Below are 23,418 nucleotides of genomic sequence, written 5' to 3' on the forward strand. Positions count from 1 at the left end.
GCCGTAATACCACTTTTATCTTCAAAGTACTTGAATATTCTCTGCAGTTTTCTAAAAATTACTGATTGAACAATAGTGAAACTGTCAAATGGTAGAGCACTTATAACCCAGAATTTTATTTACAATAAAAAACATAGTTGTAAAAGTCAGTAAAATCTTGATTTTGAAGATAATGTCATAGATCAGCATATTCATGGTATATGCGCACCTCTGAACGTCTGACACTCTGAAGTGACCGTATGCTTTCACTCCTTGTTCGCATGTTTGATTTTCTGAAAAACCTTCGTGAAAATGATTTGCACATGAAAAAATAGATGATTGGATCTAGGCATACATTGCATGCAGACAAGAAAAGAGTCACTTCTTCACAGTAATGAAGGATTTTGTGTGCTGAATCATCTAACAATTTATCCAGATGGCCAAAGATGAAAGGTATTCTGCACAAATGGTATGGTAAAAAGCAAGTGAAAAAAACAGCTACTACCACCCTTATGCTTTGGTAGTGCTTTCGTTTACGACTTGAACAGCTGACAAACTGCTTGCTTGATTTATAGATATACTTTGATATTTCAATGTAGCACCCTATTAATACGATCAGGACAATCAAAAACATACTGTTGTTGATGTAAATGACAGCTTTGTGCCATTCGACTCCCAAAGGACTCTTCAGTTTTAAGCAGTCACCCATATTTTTACAAGTTGGATAGCCATTTGTAAGGATCACATTTGGCAAGGCTAGAAATGCCATCAGGATCCAAACACATGCAGACAGGATCTTGGTGAAAGTCATGCTGTACATCCTGGAATCACCAAATGGTTTCACCACTTTCAGATATCGATCAATACTAATAAGGCCCAGAAACACAATGGTAGTGTACATGTTGGCATAAAACAATATAGTCGTATATCTACAAAGAAAAGTATTGAAGTGCCACGGCCCCAGCCTTGAGTCTTGAATGATTTTAAATGGAAATGTCAGGGTCATCAGCAAGTCAGCAACCACAATGTTTTTGAGATAAAAGATAAAGCTTGTTTTGTTTCTGATGTGGAAGAAAATCCATACTGCCAAACTGTTCAGCAAGATGCTTGCCAGGAATAGGATGAGGTAAAGCACAGGCAGTACAATGGTTGTAAATTCATTATTGGTAGAATTCCCAGGCAGTTCTTGTGAATAATTGGTTAAAATTCTGGCGTCTTGACCCAGATGATGATTATCTACAGGAATGATGGAAAGAAATAATCTAAGTTGGTTAAAAATTGTAGCTGTTCATTTATTGATTTTATGGAACTGTAACAGTAATTTAAAATTACTCAGGTGTTGGCTAGGCCTGATATTCAGAGGAGCAAAATGAGAAGGAAGTGTCATATATATTTCTGTTTTCAATCCTGTTTTCAATCCTAAATGTATTGCTTAGATAATGTCCATGTAATGCTCTGTGGGCTTCTATCTGTTTTTAGGTGAGACCCAAATTGCTTGTATTAAAAGAGGAAATGAGAAAAATAGAAGGGATATAGATTAATACATCTGGTCAGTATAGTTGTTAAACTATTGCAACATGACCCATGGGTTGCCCAGCCTCCTTTGGTCCATGAAACATGAACATGACCTGGAAACTGTTTGAAGCAGCAACTGAACCTTTTTGATCCATCATTAAGATACTGAAGGAGGAAACATCCCGGTGTTGCCTCAAGTAGAGATGTCCTGCTTTTTGGTAAAGGTTATGGGATATCATTCTTCAGGGACTGACTTTAGATCTAGTTGTAAGAAGCACAGGAATTTTTTTTCTGCTTTCTTCACTATGATTCTGAGGAGTGATACTCATATAGTTTGCTAAGGAATAAGTGATTTTTATGGCATACAAACTTTTGGGTATAGTTGTTAAAGGCTTTGTTTAATCTGGGTTGTTCTTTTTTTAAAAAACAAAACAAAACAAAAACCCAGATGCTCACACATTTCAATTGGCCTTTCTACTGATAATAATTAGTTAGGGGTCATGGTCCAAGAATTTGGTGTAGAGGGAATCCAGAAACTATTTATTTGCCCACATATTCAAACACTTTTATAATATATAATATATGCATGCTAAATCTAAATTTGAGTAATTGTGGAGCAGAATTCTTTCAGGGGACAGGTTTAGAATGGAAGCAATTTGCATGGACACCTATATCTCCATTCAGAGATGCTTCCTAATCATGAGATCTATTTAACATGTTTTCTTCTTAGCTGGAGAAAGTTAAACAGGTGGCTGTTTGTCAAGGGTGCTTTAGTTGGAAGAAGCCTGCACCTGAAGCCATGATGACTTCCAAGGGCCATCCAACAATTCTGCGTAGAAAGGACACTATTAGACAGAGTGAATGGAACTCTAAATGTTTAAATTCAATAAGGTCCCGAGTACCAATTGCTAAGGAGCAATGCCATAAATGGTTCATTTTTAATCTCAGTGTGTGACCTTTTCAGATGCTCTGGAACTCACCATTACTTAAAATGGGATGTTGGATTTGATAGACCCATGTTCTGATTTTCTTATTATAGTATCAGAATTGCATACCCACCAACTGTCCCAATTAGTCATCCAACTTTTCAGCTATTTTTAAAATGCCTCAGTGTCTCCCTCTTCCTCCTCCTTTATCCCTTTGTTACTTCAGTTGCTACAAACTGAATTCAAAGTGCAAAACTAGTTTGCACACAATAAACTCAGTGAAGAGGTGAGGAGGGGATGGGACCATGGTCTTTTCAATAAACTCAGGCAAAAGTAAACTGCTGCTGCTTCTCATGGTTCGCATGTTTTTTCATTAACAAGTTTTACTATTTTGACCACATTCTGATATTACTTGGCCAAATGTGTCCTGGTTTTCACCTGTTGAATAATGGAGGATATGTAACTGATATCTTCTTCATCTAGTGCAGTTGAGAGAGGTGTTTTCTGATGCTGTCTTTGGCACCAGTTCTTGTATTTCAAGAAAATTTAACACAACTGTGTTTGTGCTCTACAGAAAAGGTCTTGAAACCACAACTTTAACAATGAGGTGGCAGCAGGGCGGACATTGTCTCAAAGCACAGCTACAACCAGCTGCAGAAGTAGGCAGTGATGCCTATGACTAAGTTCCTGTCTGCATGCAAAGGCTTGTTGGGCTGAGGAGCTTAGACAGAAAGATTACTGATGGAAAGAGGAAGGCAGGAACTAGATCTGCTGTGTTCATAATTCCTAAGTTCAGCTCAGTGATAGAATGAAGCATCTAATTAATTTGAGTTTTCCTCCCTTGCATTTATCTTTTGGAGATGGCCACACATGTTGACTGCATTATGTATCCTATTTTCTGAATGAGAAAGCAGGCAGCAATATAGTACCTTAGAGGCAGGATGCTATCTAGTCATAAATGTATGCCAATGTCAGGAGCATAGATAAACTGCTTAGACTGTTTATGGCACCATGCTGTAGGGCAACTGTTCTAGTTTTATCATCTGCATCCATTTGGATTTCAACACACTATTTTGAGTGTATCCACACACTCAGCAGAGATGGCATGATTTGCGTGTATTTCATTTTTTCAAGGATAAAGTGGAGTCTGGATTTGTTTGCTTGATTATATGTTTTTTAAAGCTATGAACCACAGTGGTGCAGTGGATTAAACCGCTAAGCTGCAGAACTTGCTGACCGGAGGGTCAGTGGTTCAAATCCATGGGATGGGGTAAGCTCCAATTGTTAACCCCAGCTTCTGTCAACCTAGCAGTTCAAAAACATGCAAATGTGAGTAGCTCAATAGGTACCGCTTCTGCGGGAAGGTAACGGCACTCCATGCAGTCTTGCTGGCCACATGACCTTGGAGGTGTCTACACACAATGCTGGCTCTTCAGTTTAGAAATGAAGATGAGTACCACCTTCCAGAGTTAGACTTGACTAGACTTATTGTCAAGGGGAAACCTTTACCTTTATGAACCAAAGCTTCACAACACACAACCTTTCTAGAGTTCTTCCTGTGAGTTTCCATTACTGCAGGTGGATAATGCTTAAAACTCTACATACTGACTGAACAGTGGAGGAATTACATTGCAAATATTAAACATCCACATTAAGTGGAGGAGATATGTAGTTGGTTTCAAATCCTGGGTTGTTTAATGTGGTGTTAAATATGGTCAACATTGGTGAAGACAGAATGATGGATCATATCTACAGATGGGGGAATACAGGGAGGGATAGGCTGGGAATGAACTGGGATGGGCTCATTTACTCCCTTATTCCTTAATTCTTTGAAAGGATCATGTTAAATTAAAAAGCATTTCTGGGTGACCAAGATAACTAGAACAAAGAGAAAAGTGAAATAAACATCACCTCCCGTTACTGTCCTTCCTAATCAGTGAATCAGAATAATTTTCCTTGCATGTTTCAGATTGCTTTGCCTAGATTAGACACTCTTGCATGCACATCCACCCTTCTGTTCCCATAGCTAGGATACTTAAGCATTGTATTAACCACTAATGAGAGTTAGTTAATTGCTCTTTGAGAAAGTGTGCGTAGGTTTTATTAATCAACTTGTCAGTTTGTGACAACTGACTGATGATAGATTTTAAGGGGTGATCTATATTGAGTGAGCTCCTGAAAAAATATTTTGGATTTATTATATAAAATGCTATACACTACTCTCTATATCCACAGATACAATTTCCACAGTTTAATTTACCCATGTTACAAAAAAGAAATCACCCCCCCCACCCCTTATTTCCACAACATTTTTTCAAAATCCAATTATCATAGGGACAGAAAGTGATGTGAAGTCTTCTGAACACACAGACAGCAAAACAAACACCACAGGGGTGTTAACCCTTCCCTATACTATCCAAAGCGTGTGTGTGTGTGTGTGTGTGTGTGACAGGCTGGAGTTACACTTAAAAATAAACCTGTTCTGACTTGCATATAAATTCAACTCAAGAAACCTACAGAACCTATCTTGTTCATATCTTGAGGAGCTGATTGCCAGCCTCAGATAATTTTAGCACTTAGTCTCTTCTGCCAACCCTCTTCTAGCATTCTATTATTCTTATATATATATTATAAGCCTTTGCTTGGAACAAGTTCAGAAAAAGATATATATATATATATATATATATATATATATATATATATTACTTTTTCTGAACTTGTTCCAAGCAAAGGCTTTGTGATGTTTCCTTGTAAAGATAGCCCTAAGGAAACAGGGGGATCTTAATGGTTAGCTAATTAAAACATTTAATATTTAGGTTCATATATTTGCATTGCCTTATTATGTAAAGACTGGAATACAGACTGAACATCTTGTGGAAAGCCCTATTTTTTTTGGGGGGGGGGGGAGGAGGGGACTCAGTTCTGCTGATAAGTCACATATAAAAGACCAATGTATATAATATAAATATGCCTATAATTTCCAAGGAAACTTGTTTAAATGGTTTACTTGGAAAACAGTGACTATGTAATATGAACACAATATGAAACCCCTTCAGGGTATAATGCAGCATTTTAAAAACCCTGTTTCATATAATAGAGGTATTTATTAGGAGGCCAAGGGGTTTGCAACTGCCATGCTTGTTTGCTTAGTTTCGGTATTAGGCAGAAAAGGATGCAGTGAAATAGCCCCTTGACTACATTTGGGTAATCTTGTCAACTATTACTTTTTTGTAGGAAAAATATAAAGTAATCTAAAAAATAGATTAAATTATATAAAATAATTGTTTGGGGGGATTTGTTGTTTTAAAAACAGATTACCTGAAAGCTTCCCATATGATAGGTTAGATCCCATTATTATGGCTGATTTGCAGGTCAAATGTTTTTCAGGACACACGTTGGTGGCAACTGATCTGGGACACATCGTGGTTTGTACAAGACTTAATTTCTGAAAAATATAGGAAGTGAAAATATTTGCAGTGAGTAGATATTTTAGTGTCAACAGCAGCATCTTTTCATATCTCTGTGTGAGGAAGAGCATAGTGTAATGGCGCCTCTCCTCAGATATGCTACAGCAGTGGGTCTCAACCTGTGGGTCCCCAGATGCTTTGGCTGTCAACTCCCAGAAATCCTAAAGGCTGGTAAGCCATCTAGGATTTCTGGGAGTAGTAGGCCAAACACCTGGGGACCCATAGGTTGAGTACCACTGTGCTACAGGCTCCTTTGAGTGTTATCCTTATTGTTATGAGCTGTGTATTGTCCTTATTATAGTATGAAATGTGGGTAGATAAATTATCCTCAGTTGTGAAAGCTAGAGGGCTTGGCTGGACTAATAAAATAAGCATTGGCCTCATTTGTTTTGGTTTGTGATGACATTAAACCAGGAGAAAATGCTCATGTTTCCAGGTTTTTGACACAACCCTTGATGATGCCTAAAACAACATAAAAATTGTAGGTAGCAACTTTTTGTGTTGTTTTAGGCATCATCTTTTGTCACACACCCTTTCTCCCTGTCTTTTCTTTCTCAAGGCAGAAACATCAACACATCTGGAATAGTTCCAGCCCTGGCATTATCAGAGGTGTGTGCCCTGCACTGGGAAGCCAATGGCTTAGCAAGACCACAGAAGGGAAAAAATAGCTGGAGTTACAGGTTATATTAAATTGTAATTACATTGGGTATTAAGGGAACAAGTTTTACATTTCTACAAAAAGATTGTATTTGAGGATTATGGCAAGATATCTCAGAAAGGGACAATTTGTATGTTGAGTCCTACAATAATGCACGGATATATTCTAGTTACTTCTTGAGTTTCAGAGGGTTTTATATGTTATTTCATTAGACTAGAATAGCTTTATTGTCATTGTACTATTGCACAACAAAATTAAATGCCTTTCCCAGCACACATCACAAAAACAATGCACCCATCCTTCCAGATTATTGGATCCACTACAGATACATTGTAATGGGAAGGAGTAGTTTCCTGTTTAAGAGAGTACCTAAACACTAAACAGTACCTAAACAGTAAGTAAGGGCCATTTTATATTTGACCTGAATAGATTAAACCTTTCTGCTATAAGAAGTGAAATCCATGGATACTGAAATATCATTATCTATAATTGCATAGTAAAACAGTGTCCCTTATAGGAAATAGTAAAATTAAGGTTTGCTTTTGGGAATTGTTTTTGGAAGCTGTGGGTGGTGGAATCTAGATGCAGAAAGTATTGATACAGAGGCCCAATTGTACCTCTAAGCAAGTTCCGTCTAGCAATAAACTTTCTCTTCTATCAGATGAAGTAATATGAATGCAAGGAGACACCTAGAGTGATAGCACCCACCCCTTCTGTGTTACAGATATGTATCCTGAACACACATTCATATCTTTTCTTAGCATATGAGACTGTGAAATATTAGAGAATTCACTGAAAGCAGAACTGAAAGAGAGTAAATTTTGGAAATTCACAAAGAATGGAAAAAATTAATGGATGTTGACAAATGTTCAATGAAATGAAGAGGGTAGAAAATAACTATTAGGCAATGCCATTATGCTGTTGTTGGCAACACATACACACATCCCTGGTCACTTCAGTGACACACATTAATTAAATATCTCAATAAACAGCCCACTAAAACCCTGCAGACTTAATGCCTGTGGGTTCCTTGATTGACTCTATCCGATCTGCAATTTTCTGACTGCCTCCATTTTACCAAGTCTAATTTCTATGAGGCACGTCATCTCTGAGATTTAACTGGATATAATTCAAGGCACCTCAAAGACTTAGTTTCGTATCACAAACAGACACATGTCAGTGTTGATAAGCTAAGTTATACAGTTCCTAAATGATGCACCAGAGAATAAATCTCAGTTGCATATAGCTGTTGGGGTTAGGCAGCAAGTGGTAGAACTGGCCTCTAAACCACTAATTCCACACATAGTAACTCATGGCTGATGTTCAAGATCTCCATCCTTGGCTGGGAGTTCCCTGAACTGGCATGGACCTCCCCAGGGTGGGACTCAAGAGTTACAGAATTCAAAAGCCAACAAAGGAAACCAAAGTACGTAGGCATTACCCATCTTCCATCATAATAGCTATGTGAACTATATACAGGAAGGTTGCTAACAGGAAAGTTTACTCCATGATCAATTCCCAACTGTAGATCCTTTATCAGCATTGAACTATCAAGCAAAAAGTGAAACTAACACAGACTATTAATATTAATTAACAATTTCTATGCCATTGGTCAACAGTTAACATTTGGCCATGATGCTAACAAAAACTCTAAAACCCATCTATCCATGTTCACCACAGTTGCTTCTGGGAACATATTTCACAAGGATATGAGACCAGTTTGATTATAGTTTATGCAAATAATATAATAATAGTCATGTTGCTGAAGTGAACATATATTTCTGTAGTAAACGTAACAGTTTTATTACCAAACTATAATGTGAAGAGCATCTTCTTTCTTTCTCAGAGCATTTATGTACTTTGTATATTTTTAAACCTGAGTAAAATGTTACTAAGTAGATATGTGTGGAATGAAATGAAACCGGTTAGGTATGCAGAGAGTTTGTTTCAGTTCTGGTGGAATATTTAGTCCAACATAGTATACCCATGACGACCACCCTTTCTTTCATGTTCACCAGCAACTGATATTCAGAGGTATGTTGTCTTTGATACTTGACGTTCTTATTGCCACTGTTATAACAGTTACCATCCACGTGTAATCCTTTATTACAGTCATTTGAATCATCATAACATTACATACCAGTTTTTTTCTATATTGAAATTGTGTAAATTTTGCAAATTATTTTGCTTGCTCTTTTCTACACTGTTTCTGGCTCCCCGATAACACTTTTGAGATGCAATGCCAAGAGCTGTACACAGTGTTTCTGGCAAGGTTTCAATATAGATTTGTATAAAGGCATTGTTAACAGTTTTAATTTCCTTGGACCTTTTCAAATAGCCCTCAACATGGAATTTATTATTTTAATTACAATCTCACACTATGTTGCTATTTTTATCAAGTTATCCACCACTAGGTCAGTTTTCTTGGAAATTGCAACTAGTTCAGACTCTACTAGTATAGGTATAAAATTATGATCTGTATCCCAGAAAGAGGGAAAAAAATTGTTTATGAACTCTACCTGGCATCCAAATGCTGACATCAGTCTTCCTAAACAATGTGAGACATTAAATGTTGGAAGAAGGTAATGAAACATTAAAGATTCTGCAATATAGATTATGAAAGTATGTAAAGGTATCACAATATAGTGGTTGTAAGGACAATTGACATTTAAATAAAATCAGGGTGGATGCTCTCTTAAATCTATTGAAACTGAGAACATTCTTTATTGAATGTATTCACCCATCCCACAAACACACATTTGTTGTTGAACACTGCAGATGGAAGTCAATGTAAAAAGGAGAAGCATATAATCCTCAATATATAATGAATGCTATTACCCATCCTCTGGTTGTTCCATTTCATCACTTCTAGTCTTTATTTTACCAATAAGTTGGGATTTATAGGAGACTAGGTAAGAATACTTAGGAATACTAGGATAAGAGTTTCTATAATTAGGTAACAGACTACCAGCTAGAGGAAAGCTTCCATTCTTTTCCATTAGTTTAATAGAGTGTAAGGCATGTTTACAAGTATTTTGTTTATTTTTCATAATCAGCTCATGCTAGCCTGTGATATTGCACTTGAGTAGAGGTTGGCCACAACTCCAGCATTGCAATCCATGTCAAAAGCAGATGCCCACCAATGAACTAAAATAAATTTTAGTTTTTTGAACAACACAAGTTAAGCTATGTGAAGAAGATATTAAGTTTTAACAAGAGGAGTTTGAAAATTGGGAAATAAGGCAATAACGGGATATTATTTGGATGACAGAAAGAAAGGCAATAATTATTGCTGAGAAAACCTCAATGAAAGTAGCACAAATGACGTATCAACAAGAGAATTGTTAAGTTGTCCTGAAGTTCAGTAGAACAATTTGACTGACTTGCACTGAGTGCAAATTCTTTGCTATTCTAACCCAGATAAATCAGAATTAAATGTGTCCAATTATCACTTTTACAAATTCACAATATTCTTATAATGTATTTTTGTTATTTGTGGTTGCCAGTATCAACAGAAGCTAAAGATAGTACTTGTTAAGGTTAAAAAGTAAGTGTATACATAGCTTCTAACATCAGGATTTTATTGCTTTCCCCCACATATCTTTTAGAGATTGTGTTGCTGCATTCTTAGCACCAGTAAAGTGAGAGCTTGGCATATACAGTAAATTTTAACAAAATGTAAATTGCTGCATATATGGAGCTATTGGTTGTCACCAAATCTTGACAGGCTGGTTTTAGTATATGAGTAAATAGACCAGACAATGAACTAAATCATAATAAGTAGGACATACTGAAATTACACAAGATGATGGGTTAATAGTGCATGTGATGACTAGGATGTTGGGTTATTTGACCCATTTAATACTCATCAAAATGATGGAAGGATAATAAAAATCATTGTATAGAAGGCACTGCCTAGAATCCTGATTATCCTTTTTTTGAGATCCTAGATAGTTGATAGTCAGGATTCTAGGCAATGTTCATAAGGACAATCATTTGACCTGGATTCCAAGCTTTGGTTTTTTTTAGTCTATGTAGAAGCCAAGATATGGGGCAAAATGTGGAAGAAATCTTACATAGAATTGTTTTACAAGAATCAAGTCAGTTCTTGCCTTTCTGGTGCAAAGTAAAATGAGCGGTGCAAGTAGCAAGGGAAGAATGCATTATGAAGTTACAAGAAAACTAAAGGAAGGAAGTATGAAAAATGAGTGAGCAAGAGGTGTTAGAAGGAGAAACAAGAAGCAAGGTGGTGAACTGCAAATGGATGAAATGAATAGGAGAGGAATGGGAGTAAGCAGCAGAATGCAGAAACAAGAAAGTGTTCCTGAGGCACCACCTTGTGTTGTTACTCTGAGGAAAGAAAGAACTGAGATAGGGTGAGATGCAAAGATGCATAGAATATTATTAAGGTCAATTATTGTTGTCAGTCTTCATTTTGGGGTAGTGGTAATGGATCCAAACAATGTAACAAAGATAAGACTTTTGATGGACTAACTCCACATACATTTGTCTTGGGAGTACATGATTAACATCTGAAGCTTTTAGTTAGGCATATGTCTGCTGTTGAAAACATGTGTTAAATCGCTCTTCTCTTTTGTGGTGTGGGAAGTTTTTTGTGGTGTAGACGGGGAATCTCCTAAGTACAGCTAGCAGAAATCATAGGAACAATTACTGATCTTGGGTTCCTTCTGCTTATGGAGCATGTTGAGGACAGAACAGAAAGTTGCTTCCCACTTTTTAGAATTGCTTTTTGTTGCATTTCATGAAAGCAGGGCTCTTGCAAATCCAGAAAAATTAAGATCTATGGTGTTTTCCTTTTGAATACAATGCGGATTTTCACATTTTATTTTATTTTCCTTTATGTAGAATCCATTTTATTCATTTACCTATTTATAGCTACTTGTTCATGTATGAATAAAACGATTAGGATTGGCATTAAGCATAAGCTAACAATGAACTTTTTTCCTGACAATGTTTTTTGAATATGTGGATTTGATATCTCCCGTATCTCGAGATGTGTGTAAGATATTAACACTTCTAGTGATTAGTAGTGGATCTGAAGATCTACACCAAGAACTCAATGAACCGCCCACTAACCAAGGTCCTTAGATCTTGGGTATAAAGGGACACATCAGCCTTTTGGTTGCTTTCAAAGGGTTTCTTTCAAAGGGATTCTCCATCCATGGATGGCGAATCCATGGATACAGAGGCTCAACTATAATGTTTTACATAGTAGTCAGTGCTCCTTAATGTTTATCCAGTTTGGATTCTCAGATATAGAATGAAAACTGTTTGATTATCCACCATGCGGACTAGAGATAATGGGGATTGCAACCCACCAGCACTTGTGGTACCAAGGTTGGGGAAAGGTTAAAAGATATTTTGACAGCAGATATCATATTTGATACCTTCCTTGCAAACACGACTGATGGGGACGAGAGACAGGGCCTTCTCAGTAGTGGCCTTTCATCTATGGAACTACCTTCCTAGTGAAATTAGATTGGCCCCATTCCTCCTAACCTTCAGGAAAAATAAAAAATATGACTTTGGGACCAAGCTTTTGGTCAGTAAATTGAAGCAGTGCAATAAGAGATTACAAAATGGCATAATGATGACTTGGACCGGCCCTGGAGTATGATTTGGATTGTGTGGTTTTAATTTGATGTTTTAATGTTTAATGTCTTAATTGTTCTGGATTTTAATGCATTTGTCTGTCTGTATGTCTTTCTATCCATATATGTGGCTTTGAATTGTTGCCTTCATAAGGCCACTCTGGAGTCCCCTTTGGGGTTGAGAAGGATGGGGTACAAATGTGGTAAATATATAAATTCCTAAACATAAATAATAATATGGGCAAGGGGACATGAGATTGGGGCCATTGAAGATGTATTTGATGAATCTAATCTAATAATCAGAAATGCTTCCTTCTTGAAATATCTAAATAAAACATGCAGGCTACATAATTCTTAATTCCTCCATCCTCACATTTCTCCTTCCATAGTCCTCCCCGCCCCCCCGCCCACCACCACCCTGAGGTCTTAGCCTGATTAAGAAACATTGGTTTTGAAACATCACTGTAATTTCGGACCTTGTAATAAGCCCTTTAAATGTCTGCATAGCCCTCACTGTGCCTGTTTTCTTCTTGATGCACCTTCATTCATCCTTTTAGCAGTACTAGTTGTGATGTGAGGGTCATTTGTATATCTGCCCCATTCACTTATAAAGAAGGAATAGGTATCCTTCTCTTCACTTGAAAACTTTACTGTGCTCTCTTGCTCGACATAGTTTTATTCAGCACATTTCTAGTGCCAGATCAACCTTTATATAAAAAGCAATGGAATTCAAGGTGCAGGTTATTTCTTCTAGGTAATTGTTTTAATGGAAAGGGTAGACCCCCTCTCTTTCGTATGAATTGGGCAGCCATATGTGTAAAATACATGTGACTTGCTCTATTGCATTTAGTTTCATATTTAGTGGTTGTGGTTACCGTTACCTTTAAATATATATATATATTAAAAATATAAAGAAAAAGATTGTGTAAGATAAAATACTTTTAATTTTAACACCTTTTCCCCTGCGGAAATAGATGGTACAAGATACAATGCCTTTATTTGTAATGCTTTTTTATAATATGCAGAAATAGATGGTACTAAACAGAAGCATTTTAATTCAAATAATTTAGAGCACTTATAAGATGGCATTTTTATAGTTGAGCATTCCTGCTGTACAGTGAACAAAGTTTATGCATCAAATATTTGAAAGGTGTTTGGTATTTGCTACAGATATACCTGCTCACTTAGACCAGGATGAAAAACTAACTCACAACAACAACAACAACAGCAACAACTTTATTTTTGTACCCTGCCTCCATCTCCCCGAACCCAAAATGGGGTTCCCTTAGCTTAGCGGTTCTCAACCTCTTGGTCCCCAGGTGTTTTGGCCCACAACTCGCAGAAATCTCAGCCAGTTTACCAGCTATTAGGATTTCTGTGAGTTGAAGGCCAAAACATCTGGGGACCCACAGATTGAGAACCACTGCCTTATCTTCATGTTGGGTTCACAATTATTTTTCTGAATACCATCCATTTATATAAATCTATTACAAAAATGTGCAGTTCTTTCAGTGGCCTCTGTAGAAAATGCTTCAGCTGTACTCCACAAAAAAGAAAATCAGTCTCCTTAGTAAGACTTGCAAATGCTGATTTATTATCAGTGAGTTAAACCCCTGTGCTGGCAGGACTGAAGACCGACAGGTCGCAGGTTTGAATCCGGGGAGAGGCGGATGAGCTTCCTCTATCAGCTCCAGCTCCTCATGCGGGGACATGAGAGAAGCCTCCCACATCAAACATCAAAACATCAACTCATCCAGGTGTCCCCTAGGCAACGTCATTGCAGACGGCCAATTCTCTCACACCAGAAGCGACTTGCAGTTTCTCAAGTCGCTCCTGACACGACAATAAATAAATAAATAAATAAATAAATAAATAAATAAAATCAGCAAATGTTTGATTTGTATACCATTTTAATCTATATACCTGGGGTCATGTAATCATTCTTGAGCAGAAGGGGAACACAAGTGGAAAAAAGTTTAGAAACCCTGCTTTAGTTTGACATCAAGTGACATCTGATCAGCAATTAAAATAGCAGTATTTCCAGTATTATATTTCTATCATACTTTTCTTCCTGTCCTGGTTTCTAGAATGACGTCTTGACATCTCTATTGCTCATGCAATTTATTTAGTTTCTATGACAATCTGTATATTAAAAATAACTCCAATGTAGAGAATACAATTTATTGAATTTTTATACAACCTTCTCTTATGTACATTATGAGGATTTAACAAAGCAATGAGCTACTCAACTATAATAGTCATTATACTGCAAAGAGAATGAAGACAGAATTTCAAGAAATCAAAATGCAAAAGAAAAAAAGGCCTCTTTTTCCTATTTTGAAATTATGCCGTACTCTGTTTTTTTCTTGTGGGAAAGGAAATCCAGAAGAAATAGTACCATTTGGCTTGAATAGCATACTGTGCAGCACAGTACATTCCAAAGTGGCACCCTGGGAATTTGGGCAACCAGACAGAAGTGCGTGCCGGGACATGTGTGGCTGGTGAATTACACCCTGCTTCTAGTTCCTCTAGGGTTGGGAGTGGAGAAGAGGCACCTGTGGTTAGGGAATGGAAGCTGGTATGTGTGTCTGCATGCAAGAGTGAAAACTTTAGGCTACAAGAAGACTGCAAGTAGATGGAAAGGAGAGGGAGACAGAATAAAAAGTTGCCAGGAGGTTAAGAACCAGGAAATAATCTTATTTGGCTGTTCTTTTCTACCCTGTAGGAGACAAAGGCAATTCACATAGTCCCACTTATATGTTTGCCCTCCCACACAAGAAGACATGTCTCTGCTTAATTCTCTGTAGCTGGTAAATACATCTGGGTTTAGTGGCCCTTTAATAATTTGTATACAAGAGGAAAAGCAAAGCTATCGATCCATGAGGGATAGTGAGGGTCTCCACATTAATAGTAGGGAAATGAAGCAACCACCAAAACTATGTAGAAAGGAAACAAGCCATTACACTTGGGCTTTTTTTGTTTTTGATTAGATAATAGGTGCAAGTTGAAAAACATATAGTTTCAATTCTGCATGCTAGCAAGCAACCTTGACTTTGAGAAAACAACAACAATCAAACATAGATCCCATTACAGATTTAAAGCTAAGCAAAGCAAAGGTGTAACAAATTGATGTGTAATATTTGCAGAGTCTCACCACTTGAAATAAAGAAAGAATCTGTACTTTAATGTTTCCAAAAGACTAGGAAAGTGTTATGCAAGAAAACAATTGGGAAGAGTTAACATTTTGGCGGCTTCTGGATTATCATTAAACTAGTAGTTACATTAATCATTCCAGTCCATTATATTTTTTATGTAGTAACCTCTTAGGAGTGAATCCATTTGTTTGTCCCAGTTTCTATTCCTAATGTGGTAGGTGCTTGGATAATTCAAAGCTCTTTCTTCCTTATTAGTATAAGTAACAAGATTTAATTTCAATACTTTCGTTTCCGGAGCAAGACCCACCTAAAAGGAACTTTTAAATTAATTTCCCCCCAAAATGTATGTTCCTAATTAAGTACAGAATCCAACTTGCCTGTTATATAATGATAGAGCTGAGTACATAACTTTGTCATATACCACCTAGAACCGATTTGTCTTTTATAAAAAAATCAATCTTGGTTTGACCTATCTACAGCTTACAAACTTGTGGAAACCTAAACATAAAATCACTATTTTCTTGATTGAATACATTTCACTGTAGCTTACAGTATTTTTTTCTTGCATGATTTAAAAATGAGATGCCATAAAATACAATTCCATGTTACTTTACAAGAAACTTTGGAAAAAAACACATTACCTGTCATCTGTGTTCTTCTTCATCCCTTTTTAGTTTTTTTGCTTGCAGTAGTGTCTCCTAAACGCATTATTTTCTTCCCCCAAATTAAAATCCTGTTTGTTTTCACCAGGACAAGACTAAACACATGTCTTGAGTTGAAGTATGTAAAGAAAACTTTCTGTATAAAGAGGAATTGTTAATTGAGGAGGTAAAAAAAAATCAGATTCGCAGTTACTTGAATTTTTCCTTGTGAGTGTTTCACTCCTGATCCCGATGGGTCCCAGTGAGAAAGAACTTGAGCGACTGGCTTTCTCAATACCTGGGGATGACTCACAAGGTGAGATTTGGAAACCTGGGACTCACTTCCTGACTGTAGAATAAAATTAAAGTTACACACAGTGATTCAATTGTGAGATCACTGTAAAAAGGCTGGAAAATATGTTTTATATTTGTATAGTTTGTTGATGTAAGTTATCTTTTATTGATGTGTTATATACTGATTGTTTTTAACTGTGATAATTGTTTTAACTATGATTTTATACGTTATGTGCATGTTGTGCAGGCATCGAATTGTGCCTTTCTGTAAGCCGCCCTGAGTCCCCCCCCCCCCCGGGGGTTGAGAAGGGCGGGGTAGAAGTACCCAAAATAAATAAATAAACAAATCTTCCATTTTAGAAACGGGGTGTCTGAAATTGTCTTGTGATACACCAGGAATCACAGAGCCCTGTGGCAGCATCTTCCACAATTTTTTTAAAATCAATGCAGTGTGTTTCAGAATGAAAAGGTAGGCCAAAACCAGGTTTTACCATTGCTGAAATGACATAAATTTTGTCTCTGAAGTATCAATTTTTTGTCTTCAGGTAAAGCTTAAGTTATTATCTTAAATAACTTGAAAATTGATTATTTAAGGTGTGAATAAGCCCCAGCATTTAATACAATTATTGTGTTTATAGGTGCCTTGGCCATTTTGTTACCTGATAGGCATCCCTTTGGTGCTGAGTCTGGATCTTAGACATCTATTTTGCAAGTAGGGCTTTATTCAGAGCCTTACTAGCTTGGTAAAACTTTCTAGAGATTTTTATCTACTGGCACAACCTTTAAAAACCCTTGATCACTTCCATCATACTGGTTTGACCTTCATGTACAAATACAAACCTATCTCTGTTATTACATATTGAGGAGTCTAAATCAAGAATCTGATTTATCAGCATTGCTATTGATAAATGACTGGGAGTGCTGTCTCATGCAAATCACCCAGAGATTTACTAGTAGATCCTAATCTACCTTCTGCTAACTCCTGACCTGCATCCTATTATCCATGCATGAATAAGTACACATTTGCATCTCAGTTATTAAAGATCAAGGATTCCAAGATGCTATTTTAAGAACAACAACCCTTTTCATTGCTACTAAGGAGGGTTTCAGGGTGAACTGCCAACTCTGGCTCAATGGCCAATTCTCAAACAACTGGTAACTCTTGATGATCATCTGCAAATCATACAGCAATCTAGAGTTTGATCTACCTTTTGCTCATGTATATGATGTGGTATCTGTACGGTGTTTCTTTTTTGTTTCCCTCAAGTACTTTCACTGAGTTTTAAAGCACACTTGTAGATATTTGCATAACTTTTCCTTTCATCCACTGGGATGGTATGAGCTGTCATTCTTTCAATTTGAAAGTATCATCCTGCTAGCTACTTTAACTATCCTGGCCACATGTGGGAGCCAATGAGTATGATAGTCACCAAAGGATGCCATATTTCAGTCAGTTCGAGATCAGTAATGGCTACCGACCAAGTAGGAAGCATATTGGGTTGGGCTTGTAGGATTCTGGGTATTGTAAGCACATTACTTGTTTTTAGATTATTTGAAACTCAACTGGGGCCTTTTAGCCCTTTTGGGCAGACTGTCCATCCCTGAAGACTAAAGGAAGTTGAAGGGGTAAACTCCTCTAAACTTCTGCCACCTGTATCAGATTCTGTTTTATGCATTGCCTAAACAGTTACTGGCAGTGTGGCCCGGTGTAGAGGGAAAGTCCAGTTAAGAAAAAAAGGCCAGTTATATGTAGGTGAAGGTGGTGACCTCTGTTTAGGGCAGTGGTTCCCAACCTTTTTTTGACCAGGGACCTCTTGAGCAGGGACCACTTGACCAGGGACCATTTCCCAACATTAGTAACTTAAGGGTTATGAATCAGTTTTTCGTCAACTTTAGATTTGGTTTGGTTATTTGGGGTGCTGATTCAGAAAACTGAATTGAGTAGACCACGTCAGCTCTAGTTTCTGATACAGAATATGCCATCCAGTAGTCACCATCTGCTTGACCACAGAAAACCATATTTAATAATCTAGAGTTGATGTGGGTAGTGGTAATCTTTTATGGGTAGTCTTCCGACATCCCTGTTATTTATTTATTGTATCAGGAACGAACCAATGTATTTGAGAAAACACAAAGTGTAAAAACTTGGCATTATATTAAATGTCCTTTGACCAGTAGCTGGCCACTTGGAGTGCCTATGGTATTGCTATAAGAAGGTCCTTCATTGTGGCAGGACATCCCCGTTGCTTTGGCACTATAAGAGGGTTTCACGAGACCAGTCGTTTTCATTGCCATGTGAGGCAACAGAGTAGTAATGGTGAAGCCACGGACCATATTTCATTCTTGTGGACCACAGGTTGGGAACCACTGGTTTAGGGTTTTTAACTTCTAGCTGTCAGGTATTAGGCATTTGTCAGGTTGATTTTCTGAGTCTTTATATCTCTGAACTGGAGGCACATGGAATGGGGTACTTGATTTAATTTGATGTAAATAAAATTAAAAAGTAGAATTTGTACATTGATTAGGTGACTTGTAATGTGGCTGAAAGCATTAGGGGCATTGAAACATGCTGTGCTTTTTAGCTGTTCTACTATAGTTACAGCCCTCTCTTTCAGTCTTCTATACTACAGAAGACCTGAATTGACATGGGGTGGTATAATGTAACCATAGATTGTCAGGTACCCAGGGGAGAACCCCCTTTAACACATGATCCCAGAAAACATGTAGCCCTGAAGTCTTTGGGAATAGAATGTGACCTTGTAATGTAATTTCATGAGAACTGCCTCCCATAAGAAAAAGAAATATGATTCTTGGGATTTATCCTTGGAATAAACAGTCAATTGAGAATGCATATATTGATGCATATTGGATTTTCTTCAGACTTTTTGGACCTGTATGCCCAGCTTGCTTTTACAGTATTTTTAAATTCTGTGGAAAATGATGCAAACAGTTAAAATTCAGTTCTCAGTGGCTTTAAATCTAGTCAAATAGTTTGATAGCTCACAAGTTGGGGCTTGTCAGGTGTAGTCAGCATATAATAGGGATCACCATGAGGCTGTTAATATAGATGTTGCCAAATATAAAATACATGGTGAGGCAAGCCCGAAAAGCCAGCCTGTGAGTATTTTCATGCTGACTGTATTGTGTATTCTGTTGTTTCTACAATTATACATGCTGTTTCATACATGCTGTTTCAGATTTTGGTAGGTGTGTGATGACAGAGAAGATGTTTCAGTATGGATGAGAGAGAGCTTTAAAAATTGCTTGTTTTGAACCACAGACCATGGTGGATGGAGGATTTTGAGAGCTGTAGTTTGAAAAAAAGTATGGATAACCTTTCTGTGCTTTGGACAGTAGCAAATATTTGAAGTCCTATTCTGCAAGACATTAGTGAAATACAAGGCAAGAAATGCTGTTACTTCTTTCCTTCTTTGCATCCAGTGCGTTTTCCCCCTGGGGTGGTAGTGCTGTATATCTTTTCCTAATTGTCTTGTAGCCTGATGAACCTAATCCCTTCTTCTGAAACCATCTAAATAGAATGACTGCATGACTCAACACCTTCACCCACCACACATTTCTATATATCAGCGTTTCAACCTGGAGGTCATAAGGGGGTGCCAAAGGGGTCACCAAAAACCATCAGAAAACACAGTATTTTCTGTTGGTCATGGAGGTTTGGTGTGGGAAGTTTGGCCCAATTCTATTGTTGGTGGGGTTCAGAATGCTCTTTGATTGTTAGTGAACTATAAATCCCAGCAACTACAACTCTCAAATGTCGAGGTCTATTTCCCCCAAACACCACCAGTGTTCACATTTGGGCATATTGAGTATTCATGCCAAGTTTACTCCAGATCCATCATTATTTGAGTCCCCAGCACTTGCTGGATATAGGTGAACCACAACTCCAAAACTCAAGGTCAATGACCACCAAACCCTTACAATATTTTCTGTTGGTCAGGGGAGTTCTATGTGCCAAGTTTGCTTCAATTCCATTGTTGGTGGAGTTCAGAATGCTCTTTGATTGTTGGTTAGCTATAAATCCCAGCAACTGCAACTCCCAAATGATAAAATCCATACCGCCCCCCAAAGCCCACCTGTATTCACATTTGGGCGTATTGGGTATTGTGTCAAATTTGGTCAAGTGAATGAAAACACATCCTGCATATCAGATATTTACATTATGATTTGTAACAGTATCAAAATTACAGTTATGAAGTAGCAACAGAAATAATTTTGTTGTTTGGGGTCACCACAACATGAGGAATTGCATTTAGGAGTTGTAACACTAGGAAGGTTGTGAAACACTGCTCTACATGGGATCTTTTTGACCAGTTTTGCCTGATGAAGAAACTTTGGTTTTGAAAGCCTGCAGAGAAATGTGTGCACCTTCTTCTTTGGTCAAATAAAGGACTTATCACCATATGAACTTTGAAATTTGTCGTATGGTCAGTTTTTGTACTCATTACAGAGTATTTTTCATTGTTAAGTCCATTTTAAAGACAATGATAACACAAGTCTTTTTCCTTTTAATACAAGAAAATTGAGCTTTGGGGGAAATAAGTTATTGATTGTCAGATGCCAGGCCCGTAGCCAGGATTTCGTTTCGGGGGGGGCTAAAAAAAATTCAGGGGGGGTTTCAGGGGGGGCTGAGTTTCGGGGGGGGGGCTGAGTCTGAGTGAAAGAGGGTCTAGCCTAGCAAACCTTTTGTATCATTACCCCAATACCCCCATGCATATGGGATATATTGAGTATGGTGATCAGATCATGATATGAATAAACATAACAGTTTAAATAATGCACCAGTAAGGCCTTTTCGCGAACCACCATGAGAATTTCGGGGGGGGGCTGAAGCCCCCCGAGCCCCCCCCCCCCTGGCTACATGCCTGTCAGATGCACACTAATTTCAGTGCCACCAACATAAAAAGGTTGTGTATATAAAAAAAGCACCTGTGATTCTAAGATGCACCTCATTTTTGAAGATGTTCATGTTTTGTTGCTGGGGTTAGGTTTGTCAGATATCTGGGCACAAACTTTGATGATAGGAGCTTTAGTAAATAATATTTTTTTTATTGGTGGAATAACAATATAAGCCAAAATGGAACTGTGATTTTCAAGGTGCTACAACTTTGTGCCATTGTTTCAATATTATTTTTGTTCCTCAAGCACTCTGAGCATACAGTATGCTGGGCCTCTTCATGAAGCAAATTATCTTAAAAACTTGACTGTGGCCTAATGTTCCTGCCTATTCTCCAAGGCAAGACGCAATGTGTGCCCATCTGAAGTGCCTCAAGGCAGATTTGCAGGAGTCCCATACAATAGAAGACTTTGCCCATGTAATAACCAGGTTGTTGAATGTATCACATCTTACTGTCCTGCAGTTTTTACAAGCAGGCTTGGCTACATATTATTAACCCAGTATTGAGCAACCTACTTGGTAGATCAGTCCAATTCCATGTAAAGTTTTTACTAGGTGACAATCTTCCCCATGTTGCCTTGTCTGTTGCCAAGTTTCTGTGAGGTAGCCAGGATAAGACAACTTCCTGTATTAGACTCAGGTTGAAACTTGCCTTGTATATATTTGCAGTGTTTTTACCCATATTCATATGCATCTAGCATTGCACTCATCCCGTTTTTAAGTGGTCTTGGTAGTTTATGAATCTGCTGTGCACTTTTTCCATTGAGCAGATTGGGTCTTTGGACCATAATAAAGATGGATGATGATGATATTCTTTTTCAAATGTATGTTTACTAGTGTCTATATGAGTTAATCCACCTTTTCCACAATATCCTGGAGAAGAGAAGCCACAATGGGGAAACTGCTTATACTTCTCTTCTGTGGTCATGTCCTTTCCAAATAATAATACTTTGTATAGTCATCCCTCTGTAAATATGGATTCTGCATTCACGGTCTGACGTGTCTTGATTTTCATCTGTGAAATGTTGGTGAATATAGTGTGCCACTGATGTTTTGCATAATAACTAGACAAGTCAACTTTTTAAAAAAATGCTTATATATATATATATATATATATATATATATATATATATATCAACAGAAGATGGTATCCTTAATTTAGCTTCTCAACTTGCCCTTGCTTGCTGTGAAAATTGATTTTTGGCCTCCCTCTTTAAAAGATGAAAGAAGTTGAACAGCATATGTTTCAAGTGTTTCTCAAACCCTTGGCACACTCTTGTTTTAAGGAGCAGCTCTGTTTTATATTGTGGTTACACCCATGATTAATTTAAGCCCCTTACTGTTGTGCAGTATGTCCTGCCAGCACATTTTTATGTGCTATAGTAACTAATAATCTGTTACTTATTAAATATGATAAAATATAGACAAGAGAAACAGAACTGCATGGAAGATCCCTTTTTTATCTGTTTCCAAAGTTGTATTCACTTAAAAGTTACCAGTTAGAGAACATAATATTTGGAAGCAGTACATGAGATGATATCCCACCTCTACTTTCAGGCAGTAGCCAGCCATAGTTGGAGATGAATAGCTTGAATATTAGCCAGACACCACCACTGCGTTCATATCACCACAGGTCAATAATGATCTTTGTGTATAGCATCAAAACAGCTGCAAGGCTTATGTAATTGCTCACCTTTCTCTCCCTTCCCATCTCTCTTGCCTTCCCTCCGCTATAGTGGTAAACATTAAGTATATGAAACAAACATTAAGTATACTTCTGTTTTCTCACATACCTTGGTAGCTGTGGTTGATATTACAGAACGACTGTACTCCAGATGGATTGACTTGATAAAGGAAGTCAAAACCCCTACGTTTGTAAGATCCGAGCAGAATGCTTGATAATGGGATATTTTGAATATCTCTTATTCTTAGGGATCCGGGATTTCAAAGTCAGTTTGACAGTTTGGCAAAGCATTTTCAACAAAGTCATTTCTAAAATGTAACAGTGCATTTCAGTTTTTTTCAAATGTTTAGCAGTTGGGGGTTATTACTGCACCATAAGTCATTTGTTCATCTTTCGTTTTCTGGTTTATAACAGCAATTCTGTTTTTGATGGTAGTAAGTTGTACTGCTGAATAATCTCGCTTTTTGACAATGAAGGTGGTGAAATTGCTTATTTAGCTTTTTAAAAGAGTTTGTAGTCTGAGTCACATGTACTCATATAAGAATACATATAAGAATTTCGCTTCTGTGAAG

General features: G+C 37.4%; 3 protein-coding genes across 9 annotated transcripts in view; 1 reads left to right on the forward strand and 2 right to left on the reverse strand.

Moving 5' to 3' along the window:
- The window catches only part of P2RY14 (purinergic receptor P2Y14), a 36,746-nt gene extending 20,702 nt beyond the window's left edge, over positions 1-16,044 (reverse strand). The window contains exon 1 of one of the 2 annotated variants that reach the window (XM_060767710.2): positions 15,954-16,044. The gene's annotated coding sequence lies outside the window, so the exon portion shown is untranslated. Of the gene's footprint in view, positions 1-5,738; positions 5,827-15,953 lie in introns of those variants that run through there. The other variant, XM_060767712.2, reaches the window with a different exon arrangement.
- The window catches only part of MED12L (mediator complex subunit 12L), a 193,037-nt gene that overhangs the window by 83,403 nt on the left and 86,216 nt on the right, over positions 1-23,418 (forward strand). The gene's annotated exons all lie outside the window — the stretch shown is intronic.
- Positions 126-16,043, reverse strand: GPR87 (G protein-coupled receptor 87). Of its 2 annotated transcripts, XM_060767708.2 has the most exons (3): positions 15,954-16,043; positions 5,739-5,865; positions 126-1,215 (listed from the first exon to the last, which is right to left on the reverse strand). In XM_060767708.2, the coding sequence occupies exons 2-3, from the start codon at positions 5,839-5,841 to the stop codon at positions 176-178; spliced, it is 1,143 nt and encodes a 380-aa protein (XP_060623691.2). In that variant the 5' UTR covers positions 5,842-5,865; positions 15,954-16,043; the 3' UTR covers positions 126-175. The 2 variants fall into 2 exon arrangements, with proteins under 2 accessions (XP_060623691.2, XP_060623692.2); XM_060767709.2 differs by lacking the exon at positions 5,739-5,865 and having other exon boundaries at positions 15,954-16,032.

The sequence above is a fragment of the Anolis sagrei genome, chromosome 3 (assembly GCF_037176765.1).
Source record: "Anolis sagrei isolate rAnoSag1 chromosome 3, rAnoSag1.mat, whole genome shotgun sequence".
NCBI classification, from domain to species: Eukaryota; Metazoa; Chordata; class Lepidosauria; order Squamata; family Dactyloidae; genus Anolis; species Anolis sagrei.

What these genes read in the sequence shown, in the direction of transcription:
- GPR87 (XM_060767708.2), bottom strand. Translation starts at nt 5,841, where the DNA reads ATGTGTCCCAGATCAGTTGCCACCAACGTGTGTCCTGAAAAACATTTG. An exon ending in ATCATATGGGAAGCTTTCAG is followed by an intron (nt 1,216 to 5,738) that starts GTAATCTGTTTT and finishes TCATTCCTGTAG; the next exon opens with ATAATCATCATCTGGGTCAA.